Source organism: Lichenostomus cassidix, chromosome 6 (genome assembly GCF_008360975.1).
Source record: "Lichenostomus cassidix isolate B80296 chromosome 6, HeHo_3.0, whole genome shotgun sequence".
Taxonomy (NCBI): domain Eukaryota; kingdom Metazoa; phylum Chordata; class Aves; order Passeriformes; family Meliphagidae; genus Lichenostomus; species Lichenostomus cassidix.
This window is the reverse complement of record NC_139487.1, coordinates 7,442,509-7,455,864: the sequence shown is the minus strand read 5'-3', so window position 1 is coordinate 7,455,864 and position 13,356 is coordinate 7,442,509. Positions and strand designations below refer to the sequence as shown.

At 39.6% G+C, this 13,356-nt stretch overlaps 1 protein-coding gene across 6 annotated transcripts in view; it reads left to right on the top strand.

Moving 5' to 3' along the window:
* Positions 1–8,852, top strand: part of TRUB1 (TruB pseudouridine synthase family member 1) — a 31,678-nt gene extending 22,826 nt beyond the window's left edge. For 3 of the 6 annotated variants that reach the window (XM_085064768.1, XM_085064767.1, XM_085064772.1), the window contains 4 exons: positions 411–550; positions 873–989; positions 1,666–1,722; positions 3,105–8,852. In XM_085064768.1, coding sequence (XP_084920894.1) covers positions 411–550; positions 873–989; positions 1,666–1,722; positions 3,105–3,319 — 529 coding nt within the window. In that variant the 3' untranslated portion in view covers positions 3,320–8,852. Of the gene's footprint in view, positions 1–410; positions 557–872; positions 990–1,665; positions 1,723–3,104 lie in introns of all 6 variants that reach the window. The other 3 variants (XM_085064771.1, XM_085064769.1, XM_085064770.1) reach the window with 3 other exon arrangements.
* Positions 8,853–13,356: the final 4,504 nt, after the last annotated feature.

Here is a 13,356-nt window from a genome sequence, read left to right as displayed (position 1 = left end):
GAATTGCAGGAGTTGCCTCAGTGGCTCCCAGTGCTCAGCTCAACCTAACACTGAAACAGAGGATGCCCTGCAGACTTCTGACACACAGGATGTTAGAGGCAGCTGCAAGTGTTGTAACCCTTATAGAAAGCCTTTTATTTCATAAACTGCAAAGTGAGTGATGAAATGCTTTTAAATCCATACAGCAAGACAATCTCTTGTTTTCCAGTTTATGAAGCTACTAGTAAATGGGATGATTCTGTGTCCTAGGGATTTCAGCAGCACTTGCTGGGGTTTTTGTGGTTTTTTGTGAGTACTTGAAAAGGAGTAAAATGTGTGCTACTTTAATACAATATTACCAGGATCTGGAGAATGGGAAGCCTGTTCTATTACAAATGTGTGACACACATTTTCATGCTCTGTCTGATCAGCTATTCTGCATTGAAGAAGGATGGAGAAAGACTTTCAACTCTGATGAAGAGAGGGGAAGCAGTGGAAGCAAAGCCTGCTCGGCCAGTAAGAGTATACAGCCTTTCTCTGCAGCAGTTCCAGCCACCACTGTTCACGCTGGGTAAAGGTCAAAGATTATTACATAGAGCGATGCTCCCAGCTTGTTAATGTTTATTTACACTCAGAATGGGACTAAGAGAGTGCAATGGGTTTCATTTCACTCAGCTACTTATTTTTGTGTGAGCCCATGTGCAGAGACTTTCACTTTGCATTAAAAGCACTGTATTTTGGTTTTAAGTTAAGCTGATTATATCTAATCTCTCAGCGAGGGAAAATTCTGAGAGACTGGTCAGGGGATTATTTGCATCTGTCCATGATTTTGCAACCTCCAACTCGTTCCTCTCTCAGGTCTGCTTACTTCACTTTGCCATTCTTTTGCACAGATGCCCAGACCTGCTGGCATCTCTCCCAGGACCAGTTTCAATTACTGTCAGACCCCTTTCTTGTTGAGGAGGCAGGATCTTATCCTTCCTTCGGTCATACATCAAGAAACCTGGGTAGTACATTAGGAAGCATATTAATAAATAAACCAAAAAGACTGCTGTAAATGTTTAATGCTACTGTAAGGTCAGGATGATATCTTGCATTGATCTGTCTGCCCAGTTGACCCACAGTCCTGTGATGGAGCAAATGTTTTATGATGAGCAGGTATGAGTGACAGAACTCAGTGCTATGTGACTTCAGCCCTTACTTTATGGTTGGGTGACAAGTAGCTGATCATTGGCAGAGGGGGAAGGGAAGGGCTGAGAGAGCAAGGAAAGTTAAAGGTGAATTTTAAAATTTTACTGGAGCTGCCTGTCTGCAGTATCTGAAAAGCACTGATAGTCAGTTTAGGCTATACTTGAAATAACTTGCTTTCATCATTAGAAATATGAATCAACCTTCTGAAATGCTTAAAATGAATAGGACTGAATCATTTCTTAACATACCATAGCAGGTACTTAAATTCTGGTGAGTTAGTACAGTTGCCATTGTATTTGCTTTCCCTCCTGTCTAGCTTAGCAATCTCACCCTCACATATGTTACAGGATGAATAATTGATGTTGCATCCTATAAATATTTTATCACTGGGTTGTTTGCTTAGTGCATTTTTACATTTATGTGGGGGCATGGCTTCTATGTAAAGTAGATTTCACGTGGCACTGGCAATTTACCATGTCACTTTTAACATTCCAGACGTTGAATGTGGTGGTGGCTTTTATGTCAGGAGCCTGGTCAATGACATTGGCAAAGGTAGGTGTGAAAAAAAACTGTGACAATTTAAGGAACAAGTGTGTGTTTATGGAAAAATTTTGTCATTCTGTATCTCTCAAGTAACTAGACCTGTGTGTTATTTTGCAGAATTGTAGTGCTATCACTTGTTTTTATATACTCAGGTAATTTCCTTAGGGGCATGAGGGAATGATGGCTAAATAATTGCCAGAGGACCTTGGGGGCCGAGTGATAAAAATGGAACAAGCAGTAGCACTGAGCAAGATAATGCAAGGCAAGGGGGGGACTTTTTTTCCTCCTTCTTCATGTGTTAAAGCTAACTGAGATTAAGGATGAGGAGAAGAAGAAAGATACTGTCTTTTTAAACATTATTCATCACATTTTGAAAACAGATTGCACAGAACATTACCATGCACATAATAAACCCTATCTGCTGGAAAGACTTCTACACTGGTGATGATTTTTCTAGTGTTTTCTTTTTCCTTTGCCTGAACGGTGAATAGTTTTGCTTTCCCACAGGATTATTTGTCTTGTACTCTGTATCTATCAAACTGCATGATGGAGAATAGATAATCCATTTCAAACTTTTTTTTTTAAATGATACATTTGCAGGAAAGCAAGTAACGTGGGATAACCCTATGAATTTCAATGTTGTTTTTTGTGCTTAGGCTAGTAGAAGTTCCTCTTTCTGTTACTGCCTTCTGAGTATACTGGCTTATGTTTAGCCCTTTAATGACAAACTGAGATGAAGTCTGTCCATGGCTGGCTTCTTTTCAAAAATTGAAAATGAAATAAAAATCTTCATGCATCAGAAAGGATGGGAGAGAATATTTTAGTGTACCTGTGTGCTCACAAGTCAGCTCTGGTTGCTGTTATGTTTTGTAACTCCTTGATATGTAATTATGTCCTGCTGGTATTTATTTAACATGGGAGAACATTCGTATATCTTTATTTTTCTTTATCTTAGTGTCTATTATCCTGGTAGGCAGCACAGGATAAAAATGGTAAAAATTCCTCTTGAAGGCAAGAAGTGCTAAGGCCTCAAAATGTGTGGAAAAATAGTTCATGGTCACTTAAGAATGCAGAATGTTCTGCTTACATCCTATGACATTATTTCCTCACTTTTCATTGTGATCTAAATCTGGGAAAATTCTTGACAGCTTTCTGTCAGATTCTGAGCTCTTTACTACACTGGACAGCTATTGAAAGCAAAGGACTTCCTTGGGTCAAATTTAAGAAGATATAAACGAGTGATAAATCTTCATGACCTTCCTTGTCAAACAAAGCAGAATCATGTAGAAGGCTATATATATAAAAATACATTTTAAAATGAGCTGGAAATGGTCACACTTTGAAAGTTTATCCATGTACTTTGTCCAATCCCTGTTTGTCCCTTGCTGCAGAGCTGTGTACCTGTGCCACAGTGCAGGAGCTGACCCGCACCAAGCAGGGGCCGTTCACGCTGGAGGAGCACGCCCTGCACGAAGACAAATGGACAATTGATGAAATTGCTCGGTCCTTGGAGCACTGCACAGCCCTGCTCCCAGCAGAGCCATCTCGGAAAAAATTGAAGACAGAGCATCCTGGTGAAACTGCTGTGATCTGTGAGGATAAGTGAGGAGTTGGGTCAAGGAAAAAGACTAAATGATTGAGATGTTTTAAGATTGGATTGGGATCGTCTCGCCTCCTGTGTAAATCTACAAGTCTGTACTGGGAAGGTGACAAACTGCAATGCAAGAGAAATGGTTCTTTTGTTTTCTGGGGTTGGAACGTGCACTGAAAATATCCAGTGCTTGCTGTTTTCTGATTGTTTATTTTCCTTCTTGCACGCTGCAACTGATGCCAAATTTTTTATAAACTTTTAAAGAACTTCCAGGGTGCAAGATGGCTGTTGTTACAAATTCCTCAATAAAAAAAATATGCAATAATGTCTGATAAATATGTTCCAAAAAATTTTCTCTTTCTTTCTAGCTGGTAATCATATCTTGAAATGCAATGGTGACAAGTCTGTCATAGCTTGAAAGACACAAGAATGTAGTGTGGCAATTTGCTTTCTTTCTTTAAATCCGTTTCAGGATTTATCTGTTTTACCATAGTTTTTCCTATGCAGATTGTTCCTCCAGTGAAATGTTCCTACAATGCAGTGTATGAAGGTGCTAATATTTTAAGTTAAGCCTGAAATACCAGCCTAAGGGAATAGTTTTCAGTATAAACAATCCCTGAAGATAACTGGTCTGTCTGTACCTTACAAAAAGGTGTTACGTGAAGTGGTGGTTCCAAACTTGCTTTAGTCTAAGAAATTAAGTCAATATCCTGAAGTTTTTCGTTGCAGGATACCTTTCCATACTTCTATAGGATTTATTTTTGTTTTCTATACAGTAAGAAACTGAAGTCTATGCAAGATTAATGAAGATTTTGTTTAGAGGGAAGATACACTTTGTTTTGTTGTTCAGTAAACAGTTTTCTTCCTTTTCTTATTCTTATAAAGAACTTAAAGGAAATGTTGAAATAGCACAAGCAAATTGAAATGTTAGAGCACTATAGCAGCAGCATGTTTAAAGTACAATATTGATGAAGTAACTCATACAAGAAATTTCGATTTCAGGGGTGGGAGAAAAGCTTGTGTGCAGTAAGGTAACAGTGGGAGGTTTTTGTTTCTTTCTGGGGTGGGTTTTCTGGTACTTAGGATAGAAACAGAGAAGAGATTATTTCCTAAAGAAATCAAATAAAGCAGAAAATTTCATTTTCCAGTATACTAATTTTGAATGATCAATACTTAATTGAAACACTGGTTCTCTTATTATCCAAATCTGTTTTTTCCCAAGAACCTTATTTATGTTATCCCAGTGGTTTTCTAGACTATATTCTCATATTATTTATCTTCCTGATTTTTTAAAAATAGCACAGTAGATATAATTCTATTAGTCTGCTCCTTTCATCTTCAGGGATTTGTTTCTTTAAAAATCAGTGCAATTGAGAAATCTATTAATAGGGTACATTTGGATACAGTGTTGTAAGTGTCTAACACATTCCTAATCTCATCTGTTTGTTTAATGCTCACCAAGCCTTTCTTGCTATTCCATGTAAGAGCCCCTGATATTTTTAATTCCAAAAGGAGAATTCTATTTTCATCAGCTTGCAACTGGTCTGTTGTAATTATTGCTAACAGATCTGTGATCCTGAGAAGACAGGATCTATTCCATAGTCTAATCACTGGAGAAGAATGAAATGGCAATAAAAAAAAAGCATCTCTTGGACAGCAGCAAGTTCTGATTTAGGCTGCAAATCCTAATGCATGTGGAAAGCATAAGGAGAGATGGAATGCAGTTGTTCATGTTCAGGAATCTGCACGGAATCATTCAGGTTGGAAAATACCTTTAAGACAATCAGGCCTGACCATTACCCCTGCAGTGCCAAGTCCATCACTACACCAGCTTTAGCTAGGCCTTTTTTCCTGGAATTCCTCTCAGCTTCCCCAGTGCATCAGAAATTAGGGCAGAATTTTTTTTTCTCAAGTTAATGACAGACTTCTCCCCACATAACTTGAATTGAACCACAGAAGGTATTTCCCTAAGCAGCTGGGTAGCAAGTATGTTTGGTTGGAGTTGTAGGTGGCTGGATAAACCCATGGCAGGCACCATTCCATCCCTAAACACTTGAGCTATCTTTTCAAAAATTCCAACTCCTCTGCCTAATTCCCAGTGTTTTTCCCCTGTGCTGGGCCTCACTTGTATGCTTTTTCCAAAGTTCCCCCGTTCTTTAATGATTCTCTGCACCTTGAGCTTTGAGTTCCAGTGAATAGTAACTGGGGAGCCACTGAAAAGTTCAGGAGTAGCCTTTTTAGATATGTTTTAGTAAGTGTTTAACCCAGTACCTTGAAACTGTCCAGATCTGGGAGTAAGTGTTTTGTTCCCATGGGAACCTAGGGAAATACTAGTTTTGAATTCCTTGTTCTTATTAACATACTCATCCCAGAGATACCAGACTTCAGAATTGGGCCATATCCACGGAAAAATGTACTTTTATTGGAAGATAATATCCCGTGATCCTGGATCGTGGGTACTGACAGTCGTGATATCCCAACATTAAAGAGAAAGAGTGTGCATACAATGTTTCTGAGACTACTAGGAGAGTTAGTACTGAGAGCCTAGCTGAAGCAAATGGTATTTAATAGGAATTTTACGGTACTCTGGCCAGAAAATGTGTGTGTCTGTGATTTACCATTTAAAATATATCCGTGACACAGATTGAAAGATTTGTCTCATTTTAATGAGCGTTGTTCAAAACGATGCAAAAGCATGTCCTGCTTTTTGAGCTGAGTATTTTTTGTCTTCAGTGTGGACTTGCTGTCTTTAGTCCGTGGAGGTGTGGTAGCATAGCCTGGCCCTGAGTGCTCCAGTGCTGCTGCTTCAGTGAGTTTGACAAGGGCTTCAGAATTTGTCTCCCTTTAATGTCTCTGCCTGCCTGCCTGTCTTTCTTCCTTATTTAAATGGCAGTTTTCACTTCATCATATATTTCTGCTGCCAGCAGAGTAAAACTTTGAATAACTCCCCCAGTTTTGGGATACCTTATTTTTTTTATTTTAATAGATGGTGAATTTGCTACCCTGGGCATGAATGTCTTTCTGACACTAATGAGTAGGGTCATGCTGTTTGCTTGGCAGAGTCAAGGAGTGAGTTTGCAGCAGTGTTAATTTTGTTAAAAAGGCCTTACAGAAGCAAAGAGCGTGTGTGTGTGTGTGAGGGTGAGACTGCAATATACAGCCAGAGGGAAGTCACAGGGACAGTGAATGGATTCAGCCAGCCTGGGCAAAATTACTGTCTCTTAAAAAGCAGTCATTGTTTCTAATAGCCATGGGTTTAATTCTCTTGGTGAGACCTGATTAAGTAAATCACCAATAGTTAAAGGCATGTGAAGCAAGCAGGTTTATCCTGTGCTTTTGTCTGCTTGGGGTGAGGAGATGCCACATCTCTTACTGTCTCTGCTATCAGCTGCTAAATCCATATAGTTGTAAATGGGCAAAGCAAGAAGTTGGTAATTGGGAGTGGGTGGTTGCAGTGCTCAAGAAAAAGAGGACTACATATTTCAAGAAAAAACGTATTTTTCCAGTTCTCTTTTGGTGGAAGTTTTGGAGACAATGCCATGGTTCAGAGAAAGTCTTAGCATGGCTGCCTGAGAAACCCCTAATGTTTTTGTTATGGGTATGAATGTCAGGGACTTTAACCCTTGTCCTTCTGCACCTCTAGCTGAAAGAAGTGGGTTAAATGAAAGCTGCAGCCTCTCCCCGACTTCTCTGTGTCACATTGCTCCATGTGTTGTGGATGCTGGAGCAATGCTCTGCTCAAACTTTGGGCTCTAAAGGGAATTGTGTGGCTTGCTCCAGAAGTTAAGAGGAACAGAATGAGGAGGACAAAAAATGAGGCAATGGAAATTATAATATAAACACAAAATAGCCTTCTTACCAGACATACTCATTTTGGGTTACAGCTCTGTGTCTGGCCTTTCCACTTGCACCCCATTACCTTATCTACTGTCATCCTAAAACTCTTCTTATCCTGGCTTTTGAATTTCTTTGTGGGTACATGTGAACCTTGAGTGGAGCAAAGAATCTGTGTGGTTTCTGGGGGACAGGAAAGCTGGTAACAGTAAAACCAAAAAGGATGAGGTGTGTCTGCTCCGTTTCTTACCGTGACCCTTTCCTAAGAAAGACGTATTTTTGAATGCTTTAGTACCATTTCCCTGGGACATGGGATTATTTCAGATATTTCAGATTTAAGTACTTCAAAGTCAAATCTGTGGCTGAGTGCATGCATTAGAAACAAAATGCATCATTTCACAGATGTCACTCTACTTTTAGTGGCTTCAGAATATGATTTTACAGCTTGAAAGGAGGGGGGTAGAAAAGGAATGGCAAAAGGTAAATGCATATTTCAGTTTTCATATTTTTAAAGAAGAACTGAGTTTTGGTAATTATGTAAGAAAAGACATCAAGTGTTCTAATGGAGAAAAGGTAAAGAGAAGGAACACAATTTTCACTGCCTTTTCTGTTTCCTTTAGCACATAGAACAATTAGCTTAAATATGCCATTTCAAAGCTTACGAAGCTTTTATGTAGAAATGGTTGAGAGATTGTTACTGTGTGGTGATGTGAAAAAAGGCATTTATTTTCATTTCAGCAGTTGAAAAGATAGTCTTCTGTGGTGCCCTTCAAAAGGCAGTATTTTGTTTTGCTTATATTGAATTGCAGTAAATCCTTAGCATAACTTACCCTTTTGTGAGAGTGGTGTGTTCATGGTAACTCATTTCCCACAGCTGGCTGTCCTAGGGATCAACAAAGCTATTTCAAGTTCTGCAGGTACATGGTAGGCATTCCCAATGGAAATGGAACACTGTGTACAAACACTAAATGCATTTAGAAGACAGGACTAATTCTCAGTAATCTTTGCTATGCACATTATTGCTCTTTTGGTGAAATATTATCCAGGCAGCATTAAACCTCGCTGCTGCTTTGCTGCGTTGCTTTGTGTACAGTTTCTTACTTTATACTCCTAATTTGACAAAGGGCACTGGCAGACTCTTGATTTCTTGTCCAGGTGATTAATTTCACCCAGCTGCTGCATGCACAGAGACATTCCTGGCTTCAACCTCTTCATTTGCTAGTTATGATTTCCAAGGACTGTGCAGTGCCAGCAGAAGGAAATGTGTGTTCACCTCATCTGTCCCAGTCATAGGCTGGTGTGTAACGTGCTGCTGGTGCAAATAAACCAGAATGCTGGAGAAGACCCTGTGTCTCATTCTGTTGTCCTGATAACCTCCAGTAAAAGATGGAGAGCACTCCAGGGGGACAACAGTTTTCCAGTAATCCCCCCTCCAAGTAAGAAAGGAAAGGGCAGTGAAGTCTATGGGTGCAGAGTTAACTTAAAGCATGTGATTATTTCTTTTGACCTCAGTGAGAGGACTCCTGTCCTGTTTTATTAAATTATGTAAGTTATTACTCACTGAATTAAGGCCTTGTGTGTTTCATTTTCACCTATCATGTTTTTCTTTTTTTTTTTTCCATTTTAGTAATGTGAACTGATGGTTTGAAAAATTGTATTGCTTCTTACAGGAGACAAAAGAGACTAAAATAAATATTAATGGTGTGGCACAACACTTAGAGTTGTTCCATGTCTAATGAATATGTAACAGTTCTATTTTCTACTTAAACACACAAAAATTGTCAGAATGGAATTAGTGTTATTTTTTAAAAAAATGTGTTTATCTAGGAAATTAATTTCTCTAGGGAATGCTATTAAAGGCTGTGCAGAGTGGATAAACCCATTTGAGTATGTTGGTTATCTGTTTCTAGAGTAAGGAATATTTTTATTGGATCGTGTCCTATATCCCTGCACCACATTTGTCTGTTTTGCTTTGCTGTACCATAGATGTTTATTACTGGAAAGAGCACAGTCACAGAATCCAAGCTGCTATTCAACCATTCCTTTCCATCAGTGGAGACAGGGAGTGCACATCCCCAGTTTGCTCCCCTGCCTCAACAAATCCAAGCTGGCCCTTCAGAATTTTATAGGAGTGACCCAGAAATAAGCCATCATGCCACAGAGAAGGCAGGGTACAATTAGGACTTCAGGAGATTAAATTTTCTGGAAGCAGAGCGTGTTTCATGGGTGCAAAGACACAAAACTCAGCAGGATTGCCTTTCCTATGAATCTGCAGTTTTCTCCTGAGCACACCAGAGAGATTTTCCAAGGAAGTGCATCTTGTAGAAGAGCATCCAGCTGTTGGATCGCAGGAGTAAAGCTCCCACCATTTCTCTGTGGGATTATCAAAGTAATTGGATGAACTCTCCACCTCTCCTTTGCTAAAGGAGCTCATTGATTCTGTTTGACTCTCACATTCCAAGGGTGTTTTTCAAGCCCTTCGGTCAGCTCTTGAAATTCCTGCAGTTCTCTGTGACTCTATACACACCAGATGTGATTCAGAGAGCATCTCTGACACTCCCTTTTCATTTTTTTAGTTTTCACTTGTTTGGTTTAAAAAACAAAAATAAAAGGGAATGCCTGGCAGGATCTCCTCTGTTCCAGGGACAGACTTTCTACTTTGTGCCTGTTGCTGTGTCAGGTAAACCTGGCAATAGGAGAGGGCATGCCGTGAATCTCTCCCTGTGTAAGAAAAACACACCTTTCTCCCATCACTTCTGGAACCCTAAGCATGCTTAGGGTTTTTTTGAGAGTTGGACAGCTTTTCCCAAGTCCTTCTGCTCCTTGGTACCCAGGAATCATTTATCTCTCACTGCAAGAATGTGCTGGTTTCCTAACTGGCCCGAGGCTATAAAGCAAAGTTACAGTCTAGGGATGCTGCTGACTGTGGTCTGGAAGGGAGAAAAGAAAAAAATTGGCCAGGAGCAAGTAATTGTTGAGTGGCAGAAACACCTGAGAGTTCTTGGTAAATCAAGAAAAATGGCTGATGTCTGAAAACACTGGTGTGGTACAAGGCTGCAAAAAAATGTGCTTCGGCTTTCTGAGGTATTTTTATAGCAGTTGGCTTTGTTCTTGCTCAGCAATGTACCAGTGCTCTCAGAAAGTGGGATTATTGGTATCCAGTCAAACTCTGTTGCAGGTTTTGGGAAGCTCAATTGATACAGCACTTGTTTATTTTCTGGCAGACTTTTATGTATATGTAAATCCTTCAGCAAAATGCAGTAGGTAGTCAGCGAAGCTGAAATTCAAATTCACTTTGCAGTGCACTTCCCAAGGAGCAGCTCTGAGAGGAGTGAGGGAGCCCTGTGGCTCCATTCCGTGGGGTGCAGAGTCATTTCTCATGAAGCCACAGGTGTTTTAAGGGAAGGGGGTGGCTGGGAAGAAAAAGAAAACTTCAGCCTCCATGTTAGTGTATTTTAGCCTTCAGTGAGAAAAATGTCTTTCAGTGTTTGTTTGGAGGTAAGGTCAACCCAGTGACTCTTCTGTTATATATAACCCAAGCCACAGGCTTCATCTTCCATTCTGGAGATTTATTTGACCCAGGCAGACCAGTGAGGAGCTGCAGCCAAGGGAAGAAAACACTTTATTTCTCAAGACTGATAAAATACCAGATGTGTGCCCACAATGGAAGAAATTTTAGGCTACAGCTACCTGAATTCATTTGCATAAAAAATAAGAAACTTTCTGATATGTCAGCTTATTTAATTTCCCAGGATGTTCTCTCATTATGGGGGATTGCTTTAATTACTGCAATAATTATAATTTAACCCCATTCTGTGTGCATCCCAGTGTATGACTGCAGAGAGAGACCTGATTCTTGCTTTTAAAATCTGCCTTTACTGACCCCAGTGTAAGATCTGATCTGAGGAACTGGATGGTGAATAACAGAGCTTCAACAAGAACAGCTGATCTTGTTATTTTAGTAAGTATGAAATTCTTTAAAAAGAAGGTGAGTATCAAGAATATTTCTAAATAGGAAAAAATATTTGTATTTTGAAGTATTTTCTTTGGAAAATAAACCTGTCAGTAATCTCTCTGGGTTAGCAGGGAACTTTTCCAAAGCAGGGATTAATGTCTGTTTAGAGAGGAGGATTCTTAGACAAGCTGTTGAATATTCTGGTCAGTGGGTTCAATGAGCTGCTCAGGCCTGACTGCCAGCTCAGGGCTTGTTCCTCACAGGGTCCTGCTAAGTCAACAGTATTTAATTTGAGCCTTTGTTTCTGTCATGCCAACCTGGTCAGTTTGTTGGCTGCTCTGTCAGAGTTACAGCCTGGTGCATCAAAGCTTGAAAGCTGCCACACAGCTGGCTGAGTCCAAGTGATCAAAATTAACTCTGCAGGAAAGATGCATCGTAGCAAGGAGCACAAGATGGAGTAGGCATCAGGTATGCAGGGAAAAAGTGAGGAGACTAGAATTTTTTTTCATTTATTTTTTTGCTTTAAATCCCTATTTTGTTAGAATCTATTTGGATGTGGTTTATTCAGACTTACACTGGTCTATGCAGTCTATTGCAGGCTGAAGGTAGAGTGAAAAGAAACTGCAAATTCACATAAATTCTCCGTGTCAAAACTATTACTGGTAATTGTAGGACTGTCAGTGTCATAAGGTTGAGTCATGTAAAGGCACTTTTGAGTATCATTTAATACTCATCTGCTTGTCTTGCACATCTGAAAATTCTTCTGCCCAGTTATGCTTCACAGAGAATGAGTCCAGGAAATGTGGGTATTATTATACTTTAATTTCATAAGCAAATGGTAGACTCAAGACTGTTGACTTGTGGTCACAAGGGTGTCAAGCAGGGCTTTAAGGCAATTACTGAGGATTTTAGTTCACTTAGAATAGGATCTGGCTTGTGAATGAGACAGCATTAATGTGAAACATTAGAGTTCCTTCCCAGACAATGTGTGTATCAGGCAGATGATGTTTTACCTCTCCATATGTTTCCCAGTTTAAATAGGCAGCCAGACAAATCACGAGGAAAGGAAATGTTCATCCATGTTTATGGATGTGAACTCTTAACAGCAATTAAGCTCAGCAGATCTCTTAGTCAATCTGAGATTAGCAGTTACCTCGACCATGGCTTGTTCCACCAAACTGAAATTCTGCTCACCATATAATTTAGGATTCATGTACATATGGCTATTGGAAATACAAACTGGTACCTTAGGGCAGGAAATGCCAAAAATGTATAAAATGTATAAAACTATTTTTTAATATTTTGGGGAGTAGTTTTATATGCCTTAAAGCCTCCAGTTTGCATGTGAAAAAGCCAAATTTGATCAAAACAGCACGTGCAACCTGCTGTGCTCTCCTTGCCCCTTAACTAATGGTAAAATATCTGCTTGTCTCTTCTTGTAATTAGATCAATCTTAACCAGTTCTGCTCAAAATTGTCTGTGTAATGCCCAAATATTTCCTTTGACTTCACTGACATTATTCCAGATTTATATTTGTGTGATGTAGAGCAGAAATCCGCCCTGGAGAATGTGGAACCCCAAAGGCATTCACAAAAGCCATTTTTTAATAACAATACAAAAAGAAGATGTTACAGTTGAATGTCATTTGTCATTGTCTCCCATTTGCTCGTACCTAGTGACAAAGGAGGAATGCAAGAAAGCTCTCCCATTAGCTGCTAGTTCAAACCCAGTTCAAAAAGAAAGCCCAGTGCCCCAGGAATCTCTTTGCAGCAGTGGGCTGATCTCTGCAGGTCGCTGTTCAGAGTCACTTTAAATCAGCCTGTCCTTTGGCTTTGCTGGTTGCCAGACCCTGTTATCTGCAATCCTGTTCAACTGGCAACTTTAAAACGTAATCGAGGATGTTATGTTCAAAGCACAGTGCTTTCTGGGAAGGGTTTTGCACTTTAACAAGTCATCTTCTGATGGAGTGAACAATGACCTCTGTCCTGTTTGGGGTGAAGGTAAAGCTAACATGGAAAGCTCTGGCATTCTTTAAATGTCCCAGCTAAACATCCTTTTATATTTCTGAGGTCAAAAATGCAGATGACATTTCAAAGTCTGGGCTTTATTATTTCTTTATTCTCTAAGTAATTCCTTTTTCTCTGCACTACTAAAGGAGTTCAGGCATAAGGGCTCTTCTTTTATAATGCCACATATTTGTATTGCACCTCTTACCTGGGGATATGAAAATAATTTGCAAATGTTAATTAAGGGTTCCACCTCA